The 20621-nt window shown below is 54.5% G+C and overlaps 8 protein-coding genes across 8 annotated transcripts; 4 read left to right on the top strand and 4 right to left on the bottom strand.

Moving 5' to 3' along the window:
• Positions 1 to 66: 66 nt before the first annotated feature.
• Positions 67 to 1338, bottom strand: CABS01_10946 (uncharacterized protein; the record flags this gene model as incomplete). The annotated part of the gene is made up of 1 exon (XM_060544301.1): positions 67 to 1338. One exon carries the CDS (start codon positions 1336 to 1338, stop codon positions 67 to 69), a length of 1272 nt encoding a protein of 423 aa, XP_060398577.1.
• Positions 1339 to 2276: 938 nt separating this feature from the next.
• CABS01_10945 (Ras family protein) lies at positions 2277 to 3340 on the bottom strand (the record flags this gene model as incomplete). Its single annotated transcript, XM_060544300.1, has 3 exons — positions 2277 to 2651; positions 2741 to 2944; positions 3059 to 3340. The coding sequence occupies 3 exons, from the start codon at positions 3338 to 3340 to the stop codon at positions 2277 to 2279; spliced, it is 861 nt and encodes a 286-aa protein (XP_060398576.1).
• A 104-nt stretch (positions 3341 to 3444) lies between these two features.
• CABS01_10944 (uncharacterized protein) lies at positions 3445 to 3927 on the top strand (the record flags this gene model as incomplete). The annotated part of the gene is made up of 1 exon (XM_060544299.1): positions 3445 to 3927. One exon carries the CDS (start codon positions 3445 to 3447, stop codon positions 3925 to 3927), a length of 483 nt encoding a protein of 160 aa, XP_060398575.1.
• Positions 3928 to 4389: 462 nt separating this feature from the next.
• On the top strand, positions 4390 to 5097 carry CABS01_10943 (Skp1 family protein; the record flags this gene model as incomplete). The annotated part of the gene is made up of 3 exons (XM_060544298.1): positions 4390 to 4565; positions 4848 to 4987; positions 5075 to 5097. 3 exons carry the CDS (start codon positions 4390 to 4392, stop codon positions 5095 to 5097), a joined length of 339 nt encoding a protein of 112 aa, XP_060398574.1.
• Positions 5098 to 5664: 567 nt separating this feature from the next.
• CABS01_10942 (lariat debranching enzyme domain-containing protein) lies at positions 5665 to 7475 on the bottom strand (the record flags this gene model as incomplete). Its single annotated transcript, XM_060544297.1, has 2 exons — positions 5665 to 7359; positions 7422 to 7475. 2 exons carry the CDS (start codon positions 7473 to 7475, stop codon positions 5665 to 5667), a joined length of 1749 nt encoding a protein of 582 aa, XP_060398573.1.
• A 1018-nt stretch (positions 7476 to 8493) lies between these two features.
• Positions 8494 to 9064, top strand: CABS01_10941 (LSM domain-containing protein; the record flags this gene model as incomplete). The annotated part of the gene is made up of 4 exons (XM_060544296.1): positions 8494 to 8499; positions 8578 to 8615; positions 8729 to 8884; positions 8995 to 9064. 4 exons carry the CDS (start codon positions 8494 to 8496, stop codon positions 9062 to 9064), a joined length of 270 nt encoding a protein of 89 aa, XP_060398572.1.
• A 365-nt stretch (positions 9065 to 9429) lies between these two features.
• On the bottom strand, positions 9430 to 11932 carry CABS01_10940 (PRMT5 arginine-N-methyltransferase; the record flags this gene model as incomplete). The annotated part of the gene is made up of 4 exons (XM_060544295.1): positions 9430 to 9609; positions 9674 to 11109; positions 11169 to 11751; positions 11819 to 11932. The coding sequence occupies 4 exons, from the start codon at positions 11930 to 11932 to the stop codon at positions 9430 to 9432; spliced, it is 2313 nt and encodes a 770-aa protein (XP_060398571.1).
• A 629-nt stretch (positions 11933 to 12561) lies between these two features.
• Positions 12562 to 15405, top strand: CABS01_10939 (helicase associated domain-containing protein; the record flags this gene model as incomplete). Its single annotated transcript, XM_060544294.1, has 4 exons — positions 12562 to 12575; positions 12693 to 13160; positions 13223 to 15092; positions 15289 to 15405. The coding sequence occupies 4 exons, from the start codon at positions 12562 to 12564 to the stop codon at positions 15403 to 15405; spliced, it is 2469 nt and encodes an 822-aa protein (XP_060398570.1).
• Between the last annotated feature and the right edge of the window lie 5216 nt (positions 15406 to 20621).

The raw sequence follows: 20621 nt of genomic DNA, 5'->3' as shown, positions 1-20621 counted from the left end.
ATACCTATTTTCCTATGAATGATGACGTTATTTCTACACACGATGCCAACCCCTACACTGCCGGGCTCATCTCATCAAAAGGTACTCAGCCGTCGTCATCCCGCGATAAGAAGCACCCAAACGCCCAGCCGCCTTAACCTTCTCAACACCCTTGCGCCTGCTCTCCGCGTCCGGCTTCTTCGCAAGCTCACCCAGCCCAGCCACCAAATCGCCGTAATCCGAATCTCGAAGCTTCTCCAACCTCTCAGCGACGGCGAGACACCTATTTCCACCCTCTCGCAGCGCTGCAACCCGTCTCTGCAAATCGGCGCTGAGATCTCCGTGCTTCACCAGAAACAACGACTCGAGTGAAGCTGCCATGATCTCCAAGCGGACCTCGTCCCTCTCGTTTCCGGGGCTCCTCGCGTCGCGGTCGTCTTCAATGTGCTGGAGCTGCTCAACAAGATTACCAAGGTCGTCTTCCACGGGGTTATGTGCGTAGTCTTCCGTTTCCGACGGCAGCGTCGCCAGCTGCTCCGTCTCAAATCGCATCTCGACGACGGTGGCCTCTCGCTCAGTTGTCGTAGTCGTAGCCGCATTATCAACAATACCGCCCCCGTGCCCATCAGGAACCAGCCCGCTACTGCTGCTGTCGCCGCTCACAGCAGACATCCGCGCCTCAACCCCCTCCAACTCATCCCTCAGAATCCCCTCCCGCCACCCAAGCACCTTCCACCTCACCCTCTCCCATTCAAACCCATCTCTCGCCTCACCAACAACCCGACTCAACCTCTCCCCATCCTCACCCAGACCATCCGCCCTCCCACAAAGCCCAGCAAACGCATCAGCGGCCCTCAGATGCGTCATACCAACAGTCCCGCACGTCTCCTGCACAACACAGACATGCCTCCTAAGCAAATCCCTCTTCTTCCGCCCTGTACACGGGAACCACCTCTCCAGCCCCGTCTTCTCGGCAGCGCGCTGCGCCAAACTCGCGAGAAGCTGCTCAACATCACCCGCAGCGCCTCGGCACTCCTTCTCCGAGTTTACATAAGGCTCTCTGCGCACCTCATCTTCCAGCGCAGCGAGCGCGTCGTTGAGTTTAGCAACCTGCGCATAGAGACTTGCGACGTCGACGGATGATAGCAGCTCGGGTTCGGAATGTTCGGGATGTAGGCTTAAATCTGGGCTTGGGCTTCGACCTGAGATTGGGTTTGGGTTTGGGTTTGGGTCGCCAACGACGTTGCTCTCGGTTCGGACCAGTGTGGTGGGTCGCCCGTCGTTGGTGCGATGCGCGAGATCACCTTCTCGCGGGAGATCGGCGATCAGAACCTGGCGTGCCTGGGCAGAAGAGTCCATGGTGCGTAACGATCGGCTGGTGTCAATTTATTGCAAACCGGTTGAGTCGAGGAATTTTTCAGGATTTGGGGTTTTGGGTTTGGTAGTCGAATTGATGAAAAGTGCATCCCATTCTAGAGAATCCGATTCATATCAGTCTCTCATCGGACCTTTCTCCGATGCCTCGTTTGGACTGCATCTCAACTTGATCTTGCGAGCTGAATTGATTCTCAAGAACTACTGAACCACGGCACTGGGAAACTCAAAATTCTGTGCAGCTTTCGTAGGTAGTTTCGCCAGATTTGGCGATATTGATTTACCCATTCACTCACTTCATCTCATACATCACATTCAGGGCACAACATAACAATTGATTTGATGCTTTTAACATTTCATGTTTCCTATCCCTCAGGAATGCCCTATCAAGACAGAAAACCCCATGCTGCTACAGGAGAGGAAAAAGAGAAAGGAAAATAAGAAAATAAGAAAAATTACCCCTCAAGGTCCAAGAGGTTACCTGATGGTTACAGAAAAAAACTGATCAAAGTCTCCCCTGTACCCGCTCCGTTTGTGTGTGTGTGTGTGTGTGTTTGTTTGGCGTAAAAAATAAAGGGTATGGATGAGTCTAGAGACTCGGATGAGAAAACCACTCACTTTCCCTCCCACTCCCTTTGTTTCGTTTCCCACTTATATACCATTCGTTCTTCTTCATCAAACAACATGAAGAAAATCTCTCTCAACATCCCTGGTGGAGGGAAAACTTCGTCTCCGGTCTAGAGTTCATCCAGCCCTAGAGCAGGAGACGCCCCCCTTCGCTAATGGTGGCGCATGCTTTCTCCAGATCGTAATAGTAGCAGGTCGTGACGAGATCATGCAGATAAAACAAAAAGTCATTCATTACGCCCTCCGCCGGTGTCCAATGCCTCTTCCTTACAACCCTGAGGTCCTCAGTGGGAATCTCACAGGATCTTGCAATTCCTCTTCTTCTTCTTCTTAAGAGCGACGCCAGGGAAACCTGCGCTGCTTCCAGGCGGACCACTGGGTGTTGACGGGGAGGCGGCAGCTTGGGCTTCCTGATTTTTCCGATCATTGGCGACGACCGTCAGGATGGCCTGTTCAAAGATCTCGTCCACGCCAGTCATCTCCTTGCTGCTGCACTCTACGTACTGGGCGCCCATCTTGCGAGCAACAGCGCGGCCTTGCTCCTGGGTCACGGGCGTGAGGCCCTGTGTCTTGAGCATGTCGATGCACGTTTTCTTGAAGCGGAGATCGGACTTGAGGCCCACGAGGACCAGAGGAGTGTAGGGGCAGAAGTGGAGGACTTCGGGATACCACTGGTAGGAGAAGAAATTAGCATTAGTGTCAAATGGCGTTGCCCCAAAAAAGGAGGGGCATGTTATCTGAGGGGCGGTGGTTAAATTACCTTGTCCATGACGTTCTCAAGCGAGTTTGGGCAGTCAATCGCAAAACACACAAAGATCAAGTCGGTCTCGGGGTAAGAGAGCGGTCGCAGTCGGTCGTATTCCTCCTGGCCGGCCGTGTCCCATAGCGCCAATTCCACCGTCTTGCCGGACGGTGGGTGCGTTGGGTAGGTGATGTAGTTCTCGAACACAGTGGGGACGTATTTCTGTTGTAGCCAGAGTCAGCATTGTTTTGGCTCATTTCGCTCCCCAGCAACACGCAAATGACGAAAATCTTGCGCTCGAAAGGAGTTGGTTATTTTCTCTGCTTGGATGCTTACCTCTGGAAAGTAGCCTTGGCTGTAACTGATGAGGAGACATGTCTTGCCGCAGCCGCCGTCGCCGACGACGACAATCTTCTTGGAATAGGCAGGACCTTCGGTGACGTGGGTTGCGGCGCTCTCGCGACCTGTTGAAGAGCTCATTGTGGTGCTGACGGTGCCGTCGCTACTCCTAAGGCGCGTGTTGCGGCGGGAAGTGGCCGGGCGGCCGTCGTCGTACTTTTCGCTAATGTTCTGAGACGAGTTGTGGTATGAGTTGCGGTATTGGTATGAGGACGCCATAATGCGGCAGGCTCGAGCTGTGTTTGAGGTGCTGTGATGCGATGACGAGGGAGGTCGATTCGCAGCGTGGCCCCTCGTGCGTGTTTGCGAGATGGGTTGATGTGATGATGGGTAAGATAGATACCGGGGGCCGGTGCGTGCGCTCGTCTGGGGGTGGAAGGGGGGGTTGTTGGGGAGACTTGAGTGGTTTGTGCTTTTATGCGATGTTTCCCGGGTTGTGTGTGTATGCTGCTTGTTTCTTGTTGCGATGGAGGAATACTGCCGATACTGATATCGCCGCTTCTCCTCAAACGAGCCTCCTCGCTTCGTGTTCAGCTACTTGCCGTGTTCAGTCGAATGCCGTTGAGATATGGTTAAGTGCGAGGCATGCGATACGGGGAAGAGACGTTGGCACGTTGCGGCGTTTTGAAGTTGAGGAATGTTGGAAAGGTGCTTGGTCTGGCTTGGGATGGTGTATTGTATGGGGGTGGGTTTGTGTGCGAGGTGGATGGGCGGGTTGTGCTGTGTTCTTGAGGAGAAGGAGCGGGAGCAAGGAGGGCAATTGTAAACAAGTCGACGGGGCAACCAGCCACTTCTTGCCGGGGTGATGACGGCAGGCGCCAGAGGAGCCACAACGACAACGCAAAAGTGGAGCTGACGAAAGTGCGCTAAGGCGGATCAATCGAACCCCTGGCTGTGGCCTGGCCAAGGAAGGTCCCCCCTGCAGTCTGAAAGCGGACAGCTCCCGTCAGAGTTTTTCCGGTGCTCTTTCTTTCACCGGCAGGACTACGGGACGAGAGAGAGGTGGTCCAAGCTCCAACCCCACCACCGCCTCCCTCAAAATCGCGACGTGAATTTTTCAGTCTTTTGCTTCCGTCTTCAACGAACGCGTCGTCGACCTTCATCGAAGGCTCATATTTCGCCACGAGCATCACCGCCGTGACTTGCGAAACAATCAGAGACACGGATACTCCGACACACGGAAGCCACCATTCCAACTTCCAGCAGTCTGTCTATCTGCTCAGCCCTCAGAAGACGGAACACGCAGCATATCTCACCCGTCCGCAATCATGGATCCCAACGGCACAACCGACAGCAAGTACGTGACTCTGGTCTCGAGTGATGGCTACGAGTTTGTCGTCTTGCGGGACGCCGCCATGATCAGCCCTGCCATCAAAGGCATGTTGGACACGCGCAACAACTTCCGTGAGGCTGCTCTGGGTCGCTGCGTGTTTGAAGAGATCAGGTAAGCCAGCACAACCCAGCGCTCTCACTGCCACCTCTCTTTCTCTACGGCTGTTGCCATGATGAACTCCGATTTCATCGATGAGTTTCACTGACAGACCACCGCTCCAACGGCTGGTCTGCTTGATTGCCCAACTACACTTGATCTGAAACAAGCAACATTCTTTCTTTTTCCTCACACTACTTGTTTCCCAGCCACTTCACAAGGCTAATCCTCATTCCTTTTCGTTTCCCTTTCGTCCAAAAAGTTCTGGAAACGTCTGACCGTCTTCTCTCTCGGCAGTGGCGTTGTGCTTGAGAAAGTCTGCGAGTATTTCCAATACTGGTACCGCTACCGCGAGCGGGAGGACGTTCCTGACATGGACATTCCTGTCGAGCTGTGCCTGGAATTGCTGGTCGCAGCCGACTTCCTGGGTCTGGACAGTAAGACATCCCCAACCTCCTCTGATCCCAGAGCGACGGCGTCTGTCTCACGGGAACCACCCAGCCGTTCTGACACGTTTCTCACAGAGCAAAATACCGGCACTATCTGAATGACGCTTAATGACCATTTGCATTTTGGCTTCATTGTTCATGACGGAGTTTGGGGCGTTGAGCGTTCAGGGTGGTACTACCAGACACGATACCATTGCTATGACACTATGACGAAATACCGTGCCAAGAAAGGCATGTGTTCTGTTCTTTGCCATGATCTCTCGATGGTGACCCACGCTGTCACCCCGCATGTGAAAAAACCAACCCCCATCTTAGCATATGCGTTCCTCCCCTCACTCTTCCGTGGGTTGAACGTCTATTAAAGATGGAAGAAGAACTATATTCCACTCACTCTGCTCGACTCAACTTTCTACCATTGAGATCTACGCTTTTTCTGTTGGGATACAGATCAACCATAGTAAACACACACAAATTCACACTTATAGCTGAATAAACCAAATTCTTTAATCTTGGATGAATGCTCCTCATATGGTGTGAAGCCTTCTGTTGGATTGTTCTCAGAGATACCTTGCAACCCTTAGACAGCTCTAGGCAAAAGCTCGCAACTGTGACTGTTTTGACCATAGAATTCGCCATGAAATGTTTGCATCCACTTTCAACAAAACTCAGTTCCAACCTCTGCCTCTGCCACGGCCCCTACCCCGGCCCCTACCACCACGTCCACCGCCGCGCCCACCACCACCACCTCTATGAAAGCCCCGACCACCACCGCCACGGTGTCCCCTGAACTCCGCAGCCGGCGGACCCCTCGCCTTCCTCTCCATCCTCTCCTCCTCGCTAGCATCCCACAGGTTCCCAACCTCCAAGAGCGCGCAGTAGGCCGACGTCTGCGGGTTGGTATACTCAAACGGCTGGTGCGGCACAGACTCGGGCTCGCCCTCTACATGCGGCGGCGCCGTGATCTCAAAGTTGAGCGGGACGTCAAGCTTGTCCTTCTGAACGATGTTCTCCTCGACCCAGCGGCGCTCGGCGTCGATGAGCGGCGCGTAGTGTTCCTCGCCCAGGTCTGGGCTCGGCTGCTGGTGGGCTGCTTCGTCGCCGATGACGAGCGTGGGGTGGAAGACGCGCGTGATGGCGAGCCATTCCGGGTCGTACTGCAGGCGGAAGGGCCGCGTCGGGGCCGGTTGGTCGGCGGGCAGGATGTTGTGGGGGCGGGCTTCAAGGAGCTGAAGGAAGTGGCGGCGCGGGAGACACTTGTCGAGGGCGAGGAAGTTGACCTGCTTGTTCGTGATTGTTGGCGGGACGGGCTGGCCCGGTGTCTTTTTCGGCTGGGGCTTGGGTTTGGCGAAGGAGGCGGGGAGTTGGGCGCGGATGTCTTCGGGGACGGAGGTTTTGGTGTTGGGAGCCTTTTCTGTTACTTCTTTGCTGGGCTGTGTTTGTGTAGGTGCGGTAGGCTGCTCGTCATCGCCATCGTCGTCGAGATCGATTTCGTTGGGGTTTGTTTGTGCTGGTGCCGAAACGGCGGGTGCGTCCGTGATCTCTTCGTCTCCGTCCAGGTCGATCTCGTCTGGATTATCCGGTGCTTGAACCGGCTCGTGTGCCGCAGCCGGGGCCGTAGCTGAGGCCGTAGCTCCCTCTGGTGCCTCCTTCGTAGTCGCCTCCTCATCCTTGTAAATCTTCAACGCCGCAAACTTACAGTGCAAATGCGCGGAGAACCAATACGGTGGCCTGAGCCGATCGCAGACATACTCCGCCGCAACGTTACCCAGTGTGCCATCCATGGACTCCCTCTCGAAATCCGGCTTCATCCTCCACAGCGCCTTCTCGTCACCCCACCTCTCGATCGCCCGTGGCCAGTCGTGGCTGATACCGACGTCAACCTGCTCCCTCAACAGTAGCAACTTTCTCACGTCCACCTCCCTGACGTGATAGAAGCTCTTGATCTCGTCCGGGCCCATGGGCAGCCTCTCGTGGTGGCCCTTGCGATAGTCGAAGCCCTTCCAGATGCCGCTCATGCCCGCGATGCGTAGCGGGCCCAGGCGCAGGACGTTGGCGGCGCCGAGGTAGTAGATGTTGGGCGCGGCCCAGCCGCCGTAGAAGAGCTCCCACATGTGGCTGGCGGCCTCGTGGTTGCCGCCCGCGAAGACGGTAAGGTACGGCGCGGTGCGATGGCCGGCGTAGTACTCCCAGAAATCGCCGAGCTCGCGGTACTTTGCGGGGACGGACATGACCGTCAGGTCGGCGGCATTGCGGGCGGCTTGGAAGTCGCCGCCGATGATGAGGAGATCAACGCCGTCCCAGCCACGGGCCGTGCAGGAGGCCTCGACGGCAGCGTAGATGGCGTTGAGGGTGCCGTGGCCCTGTCAGGATTTGTCAGTGGGAGAACATTTGCGTGTAAGATGTGTTCATTGCAAAGGCTTACGCATCCCTCAACGGCGATTCGGACGCCGTTGGTCTCAAATGTTTGTGTGGCCATTTTGTGTGGTCACTGGGGGTGTGGTTGTTGTAAGGCGGAGGTTGACTGAGGTTCGGCTGTACCCGCGAAATTTTCATAGCAGCATCAGGACACGAGATGATGCTGGATTGGACTTCATGAGCTTCAAAGCATTCACCAACCAAGTTTCCCGCATCGATTTAATTGAGATTTTCTCATCTGGCCAGAGTGGTGTTTTTCTTTTCGAGACATATACACTGTAGCATCCTTCTTTTCACAATTTTCATCGCGATTTCAGTTCATCAAGCCAGTTTGCTTTGTGCATCTCAGGTGAAGGCACAGATCACATTACGCAGGTAAGATCGATGTACTCAACATCGATGAATTTAGCTGCCCATGGAAAGAAGAAGCTTCCACGCGCCAACAATAATTTCTCACATGATACCATTTAGTGAGAGCATTATGGTCCAAAGGCGTCGATTGCTCAGGTCTCGAATACACCCTGATAAATCTCATCTTGCCGACCCTTATCCGAAACCTCAACTTACCTCGTGATCTATCATCATTCTTAGCTTTGATTTGATGTCCACATACAGATGCAGCAGACGTCAGTCAAGCTATGAGGTAGGATATCGCCACACAAACCCAGAGCATACGCCTAAAGGTAGGCGTTCACACGGTGTTCGTTCGATCATATGAGGATCAAAGGTTGATCTCAGATGTCCCGATGTGTTAGGTTCGATATGTGCCACGAAGACTCGAATGAGACCATCAGACTCTGATCAATAAACAGCTTGCGACAGGAGAAACAAAAGGAGGCCAGTGCTCCAAAATCCCCCGGATTTTTTGGGTTGCATCGCCAGGCGGTCCCTTACAGTGGACCCGATGATTTTCCGACAGCCTCACACCACTGTAGCAACCTCAGGTGCACTGTGCCCGCCTAAAAATTGGCCCCAATTGAGAGAAGGACGAGCCTCACGCATCGCAGCCTCGACTCCCGCGCAAACTTCCCCCCATCTACACATTACATGGGCTGTATCTCACCCTCGAATCGCCCACCATGAGCGTATGCAACCCCCTTTTCCCTTTCAATTTCGACATTCTATAGGATTCAATAAGCTAACAAACCCTTTCTGCCTTGCAGTTCGTGCCCATTAACCCGCGGCCTATGCTGCAAGACCTGTACGTCCGCGAAACGCGCCTCTCCAATGCCAACGCCCTTCACGATCGCCAGGCATCCTCTTTCCTTGATAGACAAAGCTTGTCCAGCGTGCTAACATTTCATACCTGCGCAGTGTCAACCAGGACGTCGTCATCAGACTCAAGTGGGGCGAGACCGAATACAAGGGAAAGTTGGTCAGCATCGACAGCTACATGAACGTCCAGCTCAGCGGCGCCGAGGAGTACATTGACCAGAAGATGACGGGAGCTTTGGGCCAGGTTTTGATTCGGTACGCGACCATCATTCGACAGCACACGAACCACTTCCCCTCTCTTCCCATGTCACATACGATAACCCCCTCGAGACGAAGCTGTGTTGACTGACTGAACGCACTGACAGGTGTAACAACGTTCTCTGGATCCGCGGCGCGAAACAAGGCGAGAACGGCGACGTCAAGATGGACGGTTGAGCGGGAAGAGCATCCCTCCCACAACGAGCGGAAAGACCACGAGCGGAACAAACATCGACATAACCTGGGAAAACGCCCTCACGTACTTTGGTCTTGACTCAGAGAAAGGGCGGGCAGAAAGGGATATTGATTTTCACAATGAGCTTGGAGCAATCAAAACGAATCCACAAAAAGGCCAGCGATGGAACGGAGTTTGCAGTGTCCCCCAAAATCAGGTTGAATACCGCCAGGTCGCGCTGCGCAAGAAAGAACCATCTCTCTACCCCTTTCGCAGCAACTATAGAAGAAGAAGAAAAGGGGCGTACACCATTGTCGGCGCCTCCAGTGCCCCCCTTTGGTACCACCACTTCTTTTTCCGCAAATACTTACATAAGACAAGCAACCTTGCGACTACTACAGAGATCCGACGACGCTACCTTGATGCGCTGTGTCTCGCTCACCCACGTGTACGCCTCGATGAGCCACTCGTACCACACCCGCGAATCATCCGTCTGGCGCCACATCGTGACCTCCAATTCAGTGTCGGCAGGGTAGTAGATCGGTTGCTGTGAATGTCAGTGAAATTTGTCCAAATTGCATGAGAAAATTAGGGCTTTTGTTTTTGCTCACCTTGATGGGGAAGAAGATGGGGAACCACGAGATCATGTCCTTGCTCTTGCGGTCAATCAGCTCGGGATGCGTGCTGATTTCCACCTTTTCTCTGTCGCCGGTCTGGGGCGCGTAGAGGACAGACTCAAAGTACCCGGCCAAACCGTGGATGACACCCCTCGTGGGACATACGAACGTGAGATGGCAGAAGCGCGAGTTGTGGTCGTTGGCGCCAACAGCACCCGCCATGCTACCGCCTCCGCCGCCCATGACGCCGCCGGCGCGTCTCGTCTCGATCTGCTTGAGCGTGGCCTCGGAGACCGGGTGGGAGAACTCCCACGCCTGCTGGAAGCGCGGGTGACCGGGCACGCGCATGGCGGCGAAGTCAAGGGCGAAGAGGCGCACCACCCAGGGGGTGTCGAAGGCGTTGGGCTCCGTGGGGACCCTGGTGAGGAGGTCGGCGTGGATGCGCGGCGTCGCAATGGGGCTCATGTGCGCCGTGTAGGACTCGGGGATCGAGATGCCGCCGGGCGCCAGGACGTGCTGGACGCCGTCGAGGCACTCCGGCGAGAGCTCGTTGTCTGCGAAGGAGCCGAGCAGCTCGGATACCAGAATGTCCACCTTGCCGTAGACCGGGTTGTTTTCGGGGGTGCCCGAGACGAGGGGACCCTTCCAGGCGCGCATGTCTGTCTTGACGACGGTAACCTTGCCGCCCCAGATCATCTCGTTCTGTCTGAGGAGGTAGACGTATGCATTGGGGTTCTTCTCCACGGCCCAGACTTGGACAGGGACGCCGGTCGCCTCGCTGGCCTTGAGGGCTCTCGTCACGAGAGGACCGCGGCCGGAGCCGACGACGGCAATGACTACGGCGCCGTCCTTGGAAGAGGTAGCTCTACCCAGCTGGTGCCACTCTGCCAGAGCCTCCGTGCAAGCAGCCTCGTACTGGTTGTACTTGACCGGGTCACCCTCGAACACCTCATACGTGGCCGACTCCAGGTTGTCGGACAGAGGTTGCAGGGGCGACTGGAGCCAGTCCTGGAAGCTGGTGAGCGTGGTCTGCTCCAGGTAGGACAGCGGGCGCTGCTGCATCTCGAGCCACTTGAGGTACACCACGTAGGTGCGGAACGACTTGAGAGAGTCCGTGGCGAGAGTGGGAGTTTCGCCCAGGGGAGGGAAGTCTGCGGAGGTAGGGACCTGGTTTCCGAGACTGACGGCCTGGAGCTGTGCCTCTGCCGTCAGCGAGGCGGTATCCGGACCGACGTCGCTAAGTAGCAGCCAGGGCGCGTTCTTGAGGCGCATGTAGTTGAAGATCATGTCCTGATGGGCCTTGGGCAGGGCGGGGTGTCCGGTCTTGTTCTTGGAGAATGCGTTCCCGTTGAGGGAGAGGAAGTGCAGGGGCTCGGCGAACCACTTCTCCTGGAGAGACTTTTCAGGCAGAGCTCTGGGAACGCGAATGGCTGTTGATGCTAGTCAGTGTCCATTTTTAGGATAACAGAATGAGAAAAAGATGTCTTACCAACATACAGGCGCATGCTGTATTCGCAGACTGAGCGGACAGTGTGCCAAGAGTCCCATGCGCTGTAGATGTCGATCTCCTTGCTGTTCTCGGGGTGAGGCACCTCTGACAAAGTCGACAGGAGCTCTACGCTCTCCTCCAGGCCCGGCTCCCGGTACATGGGGATGTGGATAATGAAGTTGAGGCGCGACGCAATGGTCATTGCCTCCTGCACAGCTCTGGCATATTGAGACAGACCCTGGTTTCCGCCATTCTTGGAGGCGTCTCTCCTGGGGCCGGGAATGATGATGCTCCGGACACCACAAAAGTTGGCGTAGGCAATCTCGAGATTCAGGACCTGTCGAGAAATGCTGGCCACAGCAGGATCGACCGAGGCCAAGTCGATCCAGGGACTGGCGTAGGCGATGTAAGTGGTGACGGCATGGCTGGGGAAGAGGGAGGTGTCCTTCGGGGTCAAAGGAGGCACCACGGCGTCCGCCAGTGAAGCGAGTCCCTTCTTCGCTTTGGCGAGATGCTGGGAAACAAGGTCCTTTACCCGTGCATGGAAGTGCTTGTTGGTGATGGGTGCCGTCACAAAGTTGACCTGGAGTCAAAGCTGAGTGAGTGACAATTGAAAATGAAAGAAATTTGGGTCTCAGAAATGGACTTACACCAGCGTTCAGAATCTGGCCATACTGAAGATCATCAAGAGGCTGATCCCTCTGAGAATCATGCTGACCAAGGCTGAAAACAGGCCGGATTTGGTTGAAGTTGCTGCCGTCCATGGTGGATATTGAGACTATTCAGGCTGTAGTGCCTTGTGTTGCCTAAAGAGGACTTGTGAATGGTGTAATTGCTCAGCGCACAAATACCCCACGCGGCGGTTGTGCAAAAAGCGGTTACCAGCTGGTCAAGACCCTGGCGCTTTGGTAAAAAGAGGATATGACAAGGGAGTACAAGACGATCAGTGGTCAGCAAATCATTCTTGGTAGTTTGTTTGTGCTCAGGAAAACGATGGGCTGAGAGATCGCAGAAGTTGCACTCAGAGCAGTTGCAACCTGATGTTGTGTGATTTGAGAAGTCAGGCTGTTGGTTACCCCCCCAAGAGGTTAAAAAAGCACCAGATTTTGCGAGATGCGACCCGGTGCCATTGGTTGCACTCTGGACCCTGAAGAGAGTGTGAGAGGAGACAGTGCCCGCTGTCAGGAAAGTACACTTTACATTCTTGCATCTTGGTCTATCCAATGAGTTTATGATATACCTTCTCTGAGAGGGCAACTTCTAGTAAATCACTCAGAGTGAGATATATTACATACCAAATATGTTCGAGATGATTTTGAATAAGTTCCAGCAAATTTAAGGTATTCTTTGTCAGGTTTATAGCCATGTAAAGTCTCACGCTCTCAGTCACTCAATGTCTCATGATCAGTGTGTGAGATCCTTCGTACGGTACGTCCAATGCATGAGTTTAGCTTATCTTATCATCCCACCTTCTTATTGGCCCGTGCTCATACCCACCCAAATTTTTCCCGCGACAACAAAAAGTTTCTGGGAGCCTCGCTTGGAATCGCCTCCCGAGTTTGACCTCGTCGACGTCGAATCCACGGGCCGCAACTTCTACCAAACATCTCTCTCAACCCCTTTCCCGTCCACCACCCTTTCGCACCGAAACGGGGAATTTGCGACCACGATGGCCGACTTCGAGGATAAGGGATCGAAGCGCCTGAGCGCCGACAGAGAAGGAAGCAGGAAGAAGGTCAAGAAGGAGGAAGAGGACGAGCCCAAGTACAACCCCTACTTGGCGCATATGAAGGAGGAGAACGGCGTCAAGTCCGAGGAGGGCACCATTGATGCCAGCTCACCATTTTACGGTTTTAAACCACGCGCCACAACATCGAAGCAGCACGAGAAGATCGAAGACCTCGACGACAACGCCTTCACCGGTCGCCCTCACTCGCAAAAGTACTTCCAGATCCTGGAAGCGCGTCGCGATCTTCCCGTCACGAAGCAGAGGTACGTCTATCTCGGAGTCTTATCTAGAAAACTTTCCATCTTACTGACCATCCCTCCAACAGAGAAGAGTTCCTCGAGAAGTACCACTCTACCCAAATCCTCGTCTTCGTCGGTGAGACCGGTTCCGGAAAGACGACCCAGATCCCCCAATATGTCGTGTTTGACGAGCTCCCCCAGCTCAACCGCAAGATGGTTGCCTGCACTCAGCCTCGTCGTGTTGCCGCCATGTCCGTCGCACAGCGTGTCGCCGACGAGATGGACGTTAATCTTGGCGAGGAGGTCGGATACAGCATTCGTTTCGAGGACAGAACCAGCCCCAACACGATTCTCAAGTACATGACCGACGGTATGCTTCTCCGAGAAGCTATCCACGACCACGAGATGTCGCGTTACAGCTGTATCATTCTCGACGAGGCCCACGAGCGTACTCTCGCCACCGATATCCTGATGGCCCTGCTCAAGCAGATCGCCGCCCGCCGCCCCGATCTCAAGATCGTGGTCATGTCCGCCACCCTCGATGCCCAAAAGTTCCAGCGCTACTTCAACGATGCGCCGCTTCTCGCCGTTCCCGGTCGTACCCACCCCGTCGAGATCTTCTACACCCCCGAGCCCGAGAGGGACTATGTCGAGGCTGCCATTCGAACAGTGTTGCAGATCCATGCCTCCGAAGGAGAGGGCGATATTCTATTGTTCTTGACCGGTGAGGAGGAGATTGAGGATGCCTGCCGGAAGATCAACCTCGAGGCCGACGAGATGACACGAGAAATAGACGCGGGCCCGTTGGTGGTTTACCCGCTCTACGGTACTCTGCCACCGCACCAGCAGCAAAAGATCTTCGACAAGGCTCCGGCTCCGTACAAGAAGGGCGGCCGGCCAGGACGCAAGGTCATCGTGGCAACCAACATTGCCGAGACGTCTTTGACCATTGACGGTATCGTCTATGTCGTTGATCCCGGCTTCAGCAAGCAAAAGATCTACAACCCGCGCATCCGTGTCGAGTCTCTCTTGGTCTCTCCCATCTCCAAGGCCTCCGCCCAGCAGCGTGCCGGTCGTGCTGGTCGTACAAAGCCCGGAAAGTGCTTCCGTCTCTACACCGAGCAGGCCTTCAAGAAGGAGCTCATCGAGCAGACACATCCCGAGATTCTGCGTTCCAACTTGGCCAACACTGTTCTGGAACTGAAGAAACTTGGTGTCCAGGATCTCGTCCACTTCGATCTCATGGACCCTCCTGCGCCGGAGACTATGATGCGTGCCCTTGAGGAGCTGAACTACCTCGCCTGCCTTGACGATGATGGCGAGCTGACCACCCTCGGAAGTCTCGCCTCCGAGTTCCCCTTGGACCCAGCTTTGGCAGTCATGCTTATCTCCTCACCCGAATTCTACTGTTCCAACGAGATTCTGTCCATCGTCTCTCTACTCTCTATCCCTCAGATCTGGGTCCGCCCCGCCGCTCAGCGTAAGCGTGCCGACGAGATGAAGGCGCAATTCTCGCACCCTGAAGGCGATCATCTCACGCTCCTCAACGCGTACCACGCCTTCAAGGGCACGGCAAACCAGCCCGACGTGGACCCCAAGAGGTGGTGTCACGAGCACTTCCTCTCCTTCCGTCACCTCAGCAGTGCCGACAACGTTCGTGCGCAGCTGAAGCGCATCATGGAGAAGTCTGACCTCGAGCTCGTGTCGACCCCCTTTGAGGACAAGAACTACTACACCAACATCCGGCGTGCGCTCCTTTCGGGCTTCTTCATGCAGGTTGCCATGAGGGAGAGCTCGGGCAAGGTTTACCGTACCATCAAGGACGATCAGGCAGTCATGATGCATCCCTCCACGGTCCTCAAGACCGACTACGAATGGGTCCTTTACAACGAATTCGTCCTCACCTCCAAGCAGTACATTCGTACATGCACCGGAATCAGGCCAGAGTGGCTACTTGTAAGCAAAGCCCCTGCCCCTTTTACCATTCGAACAATACCACTTGCCTTTTTCCTCCTCTTGCCGCTTACTCCCATGTGGATTCCTACGATCGATCTCTTGCTTCTTTCAGCCCCCCCTGTCCTGCATTCTTCGGCACTTGCCTCATCCTATCCATTGCATCGGAGAACCCCATAACTAATATGGATGTTACCAGGAAATCGCACCCGTCTACTACGACATTGACACGTTCGACGACGGAATCGTCAAGACCGCCCTGGTCCGGGCTTCGGAGAAGAAGCGCAGAAAGGAGGCCATGAAGAATGGTCGGTGAGCAGCCAGCGTGCGCGAGCGCGCGGTCATGCACTCCGCTCGATTCGAGCGCAGAAACGGCAAACCCAAGTCCCAAAGAGCTCAATTCTCACAATCTTACACCCACCACCACCCACTTACCTACCCCTACCTTTTTCGCCAAGGTTGCGATTACGCTAAGGCCCTGGGGACCTAATGAAGAGAAAAACTCAGAGTGATCCGATTTTGGGATTTTGGAGGCCCGAAAGGCCCCCCCTTCCCCCAGTTCGATCGTGATTTTTTGGCGAGGGTCGCCTCCATCGCGGCGGGGGCACCGGCCTACCGGACCAGGGGGGGTGCGTGTGTTGTTCGAAAGCCTCCCTTTTGGGGCTCAGTTTTTCGGTTGTGATGGGGAGAAATTCTCCCCCGTCTTGCGACTACGAACTTCAGCAATTTTTTTCTTGCTGTTGTTACACAGCCTGGGACCAGGGCACACGGCGGGCAAATCACTTTGGAGAAGATGTCATGGTCAGTCGCTCTTCTCCAACCCGATGATCCGACATGAAGAGACGTGTGTGGGCGGGCTTGGCAGGGGCTCATTGGGACCGGATTTTTTTTTTTCAATTTTTTTACTTCTTCATGGTGGTATGGCGTCCCAGGTATGACAAAAGAGAAGCATCATCAACGGCACATAGTGATCGTGTGTGCCCAAATAGAAGACCACATTTTCTTGTTCCCTCCACTCTGCAGCAGTAGCCTCTCGTTCGTTGTGTCTGTCTCTCTGTCGTCTGTCCCCGCCTCATGTCACCCCCCTCTCAGCCCCCCCCCCCCTCTCCCTGCCCCCTCTGATCTTTGCAACCCATCCATCTTTACGAGCCAAAATTATCCGTGGGTGGTTGTATGTAGTCCCGGCAGATGGGTGCAGATGCAGAACATGACGGATGTAGCCGGTTATCGAAAAGGAGGGGAGAGCCCACTTTCGCGAAATGCAGCAGCATTGGGTGTGCCGTGGGAGATGTGCCGTGTCATCAAGTGTGGATTCCGTGTGTGTGCTCTGAATCCAGCATTGCCAGCATCATTTCTCAACAGCATTTTGGGTATAATTGCGTGAACCAGGGTGTGGTGGTTGAAAGAGAGTCAGAGCAGGTCCAGACTCCAGACTCCAAACGGCAGGGAAATTGCGAGGCTTCATGGACAAAGAGACATCCCGATCGCCCGACAATTGGAAGGTCCAAGTTTTGAGGTACATCATACATCATCATACACGCTGATTATTTGCCCTCTTTTCATTAACTTTTGCTCATCACGAAAGTTTGCGACGAGATCTCAACTGGACCGCATCGGACCGCAAGGATCATCAAGACGGGGGTTTTTTTTTTCCCAGGCTCACATTCGGATTTGATTTGTCATTTGGCACAAAACGCCCGGACTCTTGTCCGATCAGAACGCGCTGCTGCAGCACCCGACCACTGCCAGACCGTATCTTTGGGACAGGGTCAACGAGCCAGGCGCGTGTCCGTGTGTGCCGTGCCGTGTAAGACGATCGCAAGACGGCGCCAAACCTTGTCGGCGCAAGCTCCCGCAAACTGAACACAACGGCGCGGCGCTTCCGGATCTGGGTCCTGTCCCCTCCTGTCCTTGGCTTGCCGTGGTCGTGCGTGGCGCTGCTTGGGACCTTGGGTCCCGGGAAAATCCAAAAGACAAAAACCCTTCAGTGCACTATTCGTGTAGTTTTACTCTTAGAAGTTAGAGGGCTTGGGTGGGAGAGGAAAAACCCCTGAACACGGGGACGCCACATCGTCGATCGGACGCTATGCCCCCAACACGAGAACTACTAAGGCGTCAAGACGTATACCAGGACGTCTGTGGTTGTGAGAGGGTATCCTTATGATTCCATGATTCCATAGTTCTACGATCTGCGATCATGAGTTGAGACGGTAGATGGGGAGAACAGACAACGACATGACACAACATAAACCACGCTAAGCAAAGAAAATTTACCGTAGCAGCTATAGCGCTTATTTTTGTGAAAACAAGGGAAAGAAGAAGTATTACACGAGCGGTGTGTTTTGCAGTAGCAGATGTATCTAATGTTATGTCCTAGGTAGTGTATTCGGTTGGGTAAACATAATCCTTTCTGCCGAAACCTCACAGTGAGCAAAACAACCTCCCCCAAGAGAGCGTCGCATCCGGTACGCGGGCGATGCGAGGCGATCCCCGACCCGGATCCCGTCACACGTGTCACGCGCGTGGTCTCGACGGTTCCACCGATCGCTAGTCGCGGGAGAGGTTACACAGGCACAAACCAGAAACGTATCGGGAATAAATTCAGCCAGCAACCACACCACCGTGACCACGCACAGTCACACTTGCAGACACTACACAGAACTACACATGGACAAAAGAAAAAAAAAGTCAGTCTGTGACTCTCTGCAGTCCACGGTTCGTGGTCGGTTCAAGTCTTCACCTTTTGAAGGAACATTATCCCGATTCCCGAGCACCCACACACACACACACACACACACCGTAAACCACCAATTAACCCGCTAGCCAGCCGAGCAAAAGCCTCTTTTATGCAGTAGCCAAACCACCACCCTTCTCTCTGGTACACTAAAGTTGCTTAACTCTTCTCCAACGCCCGCCTTGGAGACTCAACAACCTTTCGGAGTTTCGGAGAGAACGCCCTTCTGCAGGATTCTAGCGCGGTGAGAGGAAAAAGGGAAAGAGTGCGTGTGTGCATGTCTGCGCCTCTCCGTCGCACTCATCATCCCCCCCCCCCCCCGCTGGGACACCACACACCTTTCGGGGTTTGGGGAGGACACCCCTCTGGCGGGTTTTTTGGGGGGGGGGGGGAAAAAGGGAAAAGGGGGGGTGTGGCTGTCTGCGCCCCCCCCCCCCCCCCCACACCCCCCCCCCCCCCCCCCCCGTCTTTGGGGGAAAGAAAAACCACTACGCACGCCGAGCAAGGGTTCCTTTAGTCAAACTGGGGGTTCGCCAGAAAGTGAGGCAAAGCTAAGGTAAGCAAAACCGAACATCGGTCACGTCGGCGGTAGGACCCAAGGAAAACACTCAACGAAAGTTTACGTTTACGGTGCGTGTGAGCACGGGCGGAAAAGAGGGCGGCGAAAAGAGCAAAGCCAAGGAAAACAGCACTTGACCCATCTCGTCGATAGCGTAATAGTATCAATCTACTACATGCTGATGTAAGACTACATTACATACTGCGTAGGCAGTCTCTCTGGTTGTCAAAACCCAGGGCTTCTCAGCTGCCCAGGTATCCAGGTATTCAGCAAGCTATTTCATCTTCGTCTGATAGACTAGACTACACGAGGCTTCGGCACTCTCGTTTTTCTCTGCCCTGGCAGTTTATTCAATCAGGGCAAAATCAGAGCAAATTATCTCTCAGCCCCCGTCCCGTCCATCTCATCCCGCAAGAAGAGCGATATTAGGAATAGTTGGCGGCGCCGCCATGACCAGGGGAAGGGGGTGAAGAAGCGTGTGGTGTGATATGACGATTCTCGTCAAAAGTGAGAAACGACAAACACTGACTTGTATGCTTGCTTTAGCCCTCCGGCGGGGGATAAGACAAAGACACATGGCCGCGTTTTGGTGGCTGATGTAAGGACAGGCGGCCGTTTACATCGCGCCCACGAGTGTTTAGTTGCCTCTAAAACCCCCAAGAGGGACGGTATATCAGAATGTTGAGTGAAATAAGAGAGGAAGGGGGGAATAGAATCATGCACAGCAGCAGCACAGGCTGCTTCTCGTATACGCCGGCGACCCCTTCCAGACAAGATGCTTTTCGTCTAGCATGACATGACTAGAGCCGGAGGGAGACCTCGAAAGCAACTGAGACATTTCGAGCGAGGGAAGGATTCCATACTATTGATCTACAGTATGTATGTATGCGTGGGCTATAGCAGGTCCGCAGCCCGCATGGCATATGATGTGAGCGAACAGAGTGTGAGTGTGACTCGTGGAGTCGTGAGAGTGAAGAGGAAAAAAAAAAAAAGGAAAAAAAGGCCCGTAAACCACATATCATGTATCATGATGCAAACTTGCATCTACACTCTCATCCAGTCCGGCTTCGCCATACACATCATCAAGTACCTTACCAAACGAAGAAAAAAAAATCCATTCCAGAAGAGACGGAGAGCCTAGCAGGGCCCCTTCTTCCGGGATCCCGCGGTGGCACCCATTCGCGCAGTAGTGGCCACACTTGCTGCGCGAAATAGAAGAGTCTAGACCACACCATCGGAGCTGCCACCGCCAGGGTGGTAGACCAGCTTAGCAGCAGCAGCGGTAGCGGCAGCGGCAGACAGAGAGAGATTGAGAAAGAGAGACGTTGTCTCGCTACACAGGAACGGTGTAGGTACAGGGAGATGCCTTCGAGGGACTTTTTGCCTTTGGACCCTTAAGGGTGCAAGAGTACCCCCCTGGCAGGCTGGTATCAAAGAAAGGCATGGCGCGCTGGCAGGGCAGAAGACTAGGTCGGGTCGAGCGTGTTGCAGGGCGAAAAGGAACAGGGGTGGGCAAGAGGATGGATGGATGGATTGGATGGATGGAAGGGAAAAAGGCGTACAAGACACTAGGTAGTCGTGGTAGTGTAAACTTTGAAGGAGAAATGTCTTCTTTTTTCCCTGCAACCACACAACCATCGCAGGAGAAATCGCGCCATGATGACGGATGAGAGCATGGCCACACACCTAAGATCTGGGCGCACATCTCTTCACCGCAGTAGCGGCATCGAATCGGTGTGAGCAAGAACCCCCAGCTGGGCCTCGACAGACGTAGGTACTGTAGTCAAGTAGTGTACATACACACGTTTTCCCATCCATCAGCGGCGCTATAATGGTCCGCATTGATGCATGGGAAGATTCTCTTTTTTCTGGAATCACCCAGAGACCTTTTGGGGGCCGAAGTGGCTGGCTGTATCGGCTGGCTGTATTATCCCCCCACCCCCCGCTTCAGAGAATGTCAGCGCACGATATGGAGAGAGAGAGACACACACACACGGGGAGTCGAGGGACAGGAATCAACCCTGCGACCCTGCATCATTGCCCTCTCTCGAACGGTTGAACCTTATGGTTGGGTCTTTTTAGTCTTTTGGGGAGGGTCTCGGTTACACAAGCATCCATCAAGGGGCCAGCTCATGACGAAAACGTAGGTACCATGCGCTTGGTTAAACCTTTCATCTCTGCTTGGTAAACCAGATAGACTCTGCGCGGTTCTTGGTACGGACCGTACGGCTAACAAAGT

This window comes from Colletotrichum abscissum (genome assembly GCF_030869225.1).
Source record: "Colletotrichum abscissum strain IMI 504890 chromosome Unknown Scaffold_29.1, whole genome shotgun sequence".
In the NCBI taxonomy this organism is placed as follows: Eukaryota; Fungi; Ascomycota; class Sordariomycetes; order Glomerellales; family Glomerellaceae; genus Colletotrichum; species Colletotrichum abscissum.
Note: the sequence above shows the minus strand (reverse complement) of the source record. Positions and strands in the feature narration are given on the sequence as shown.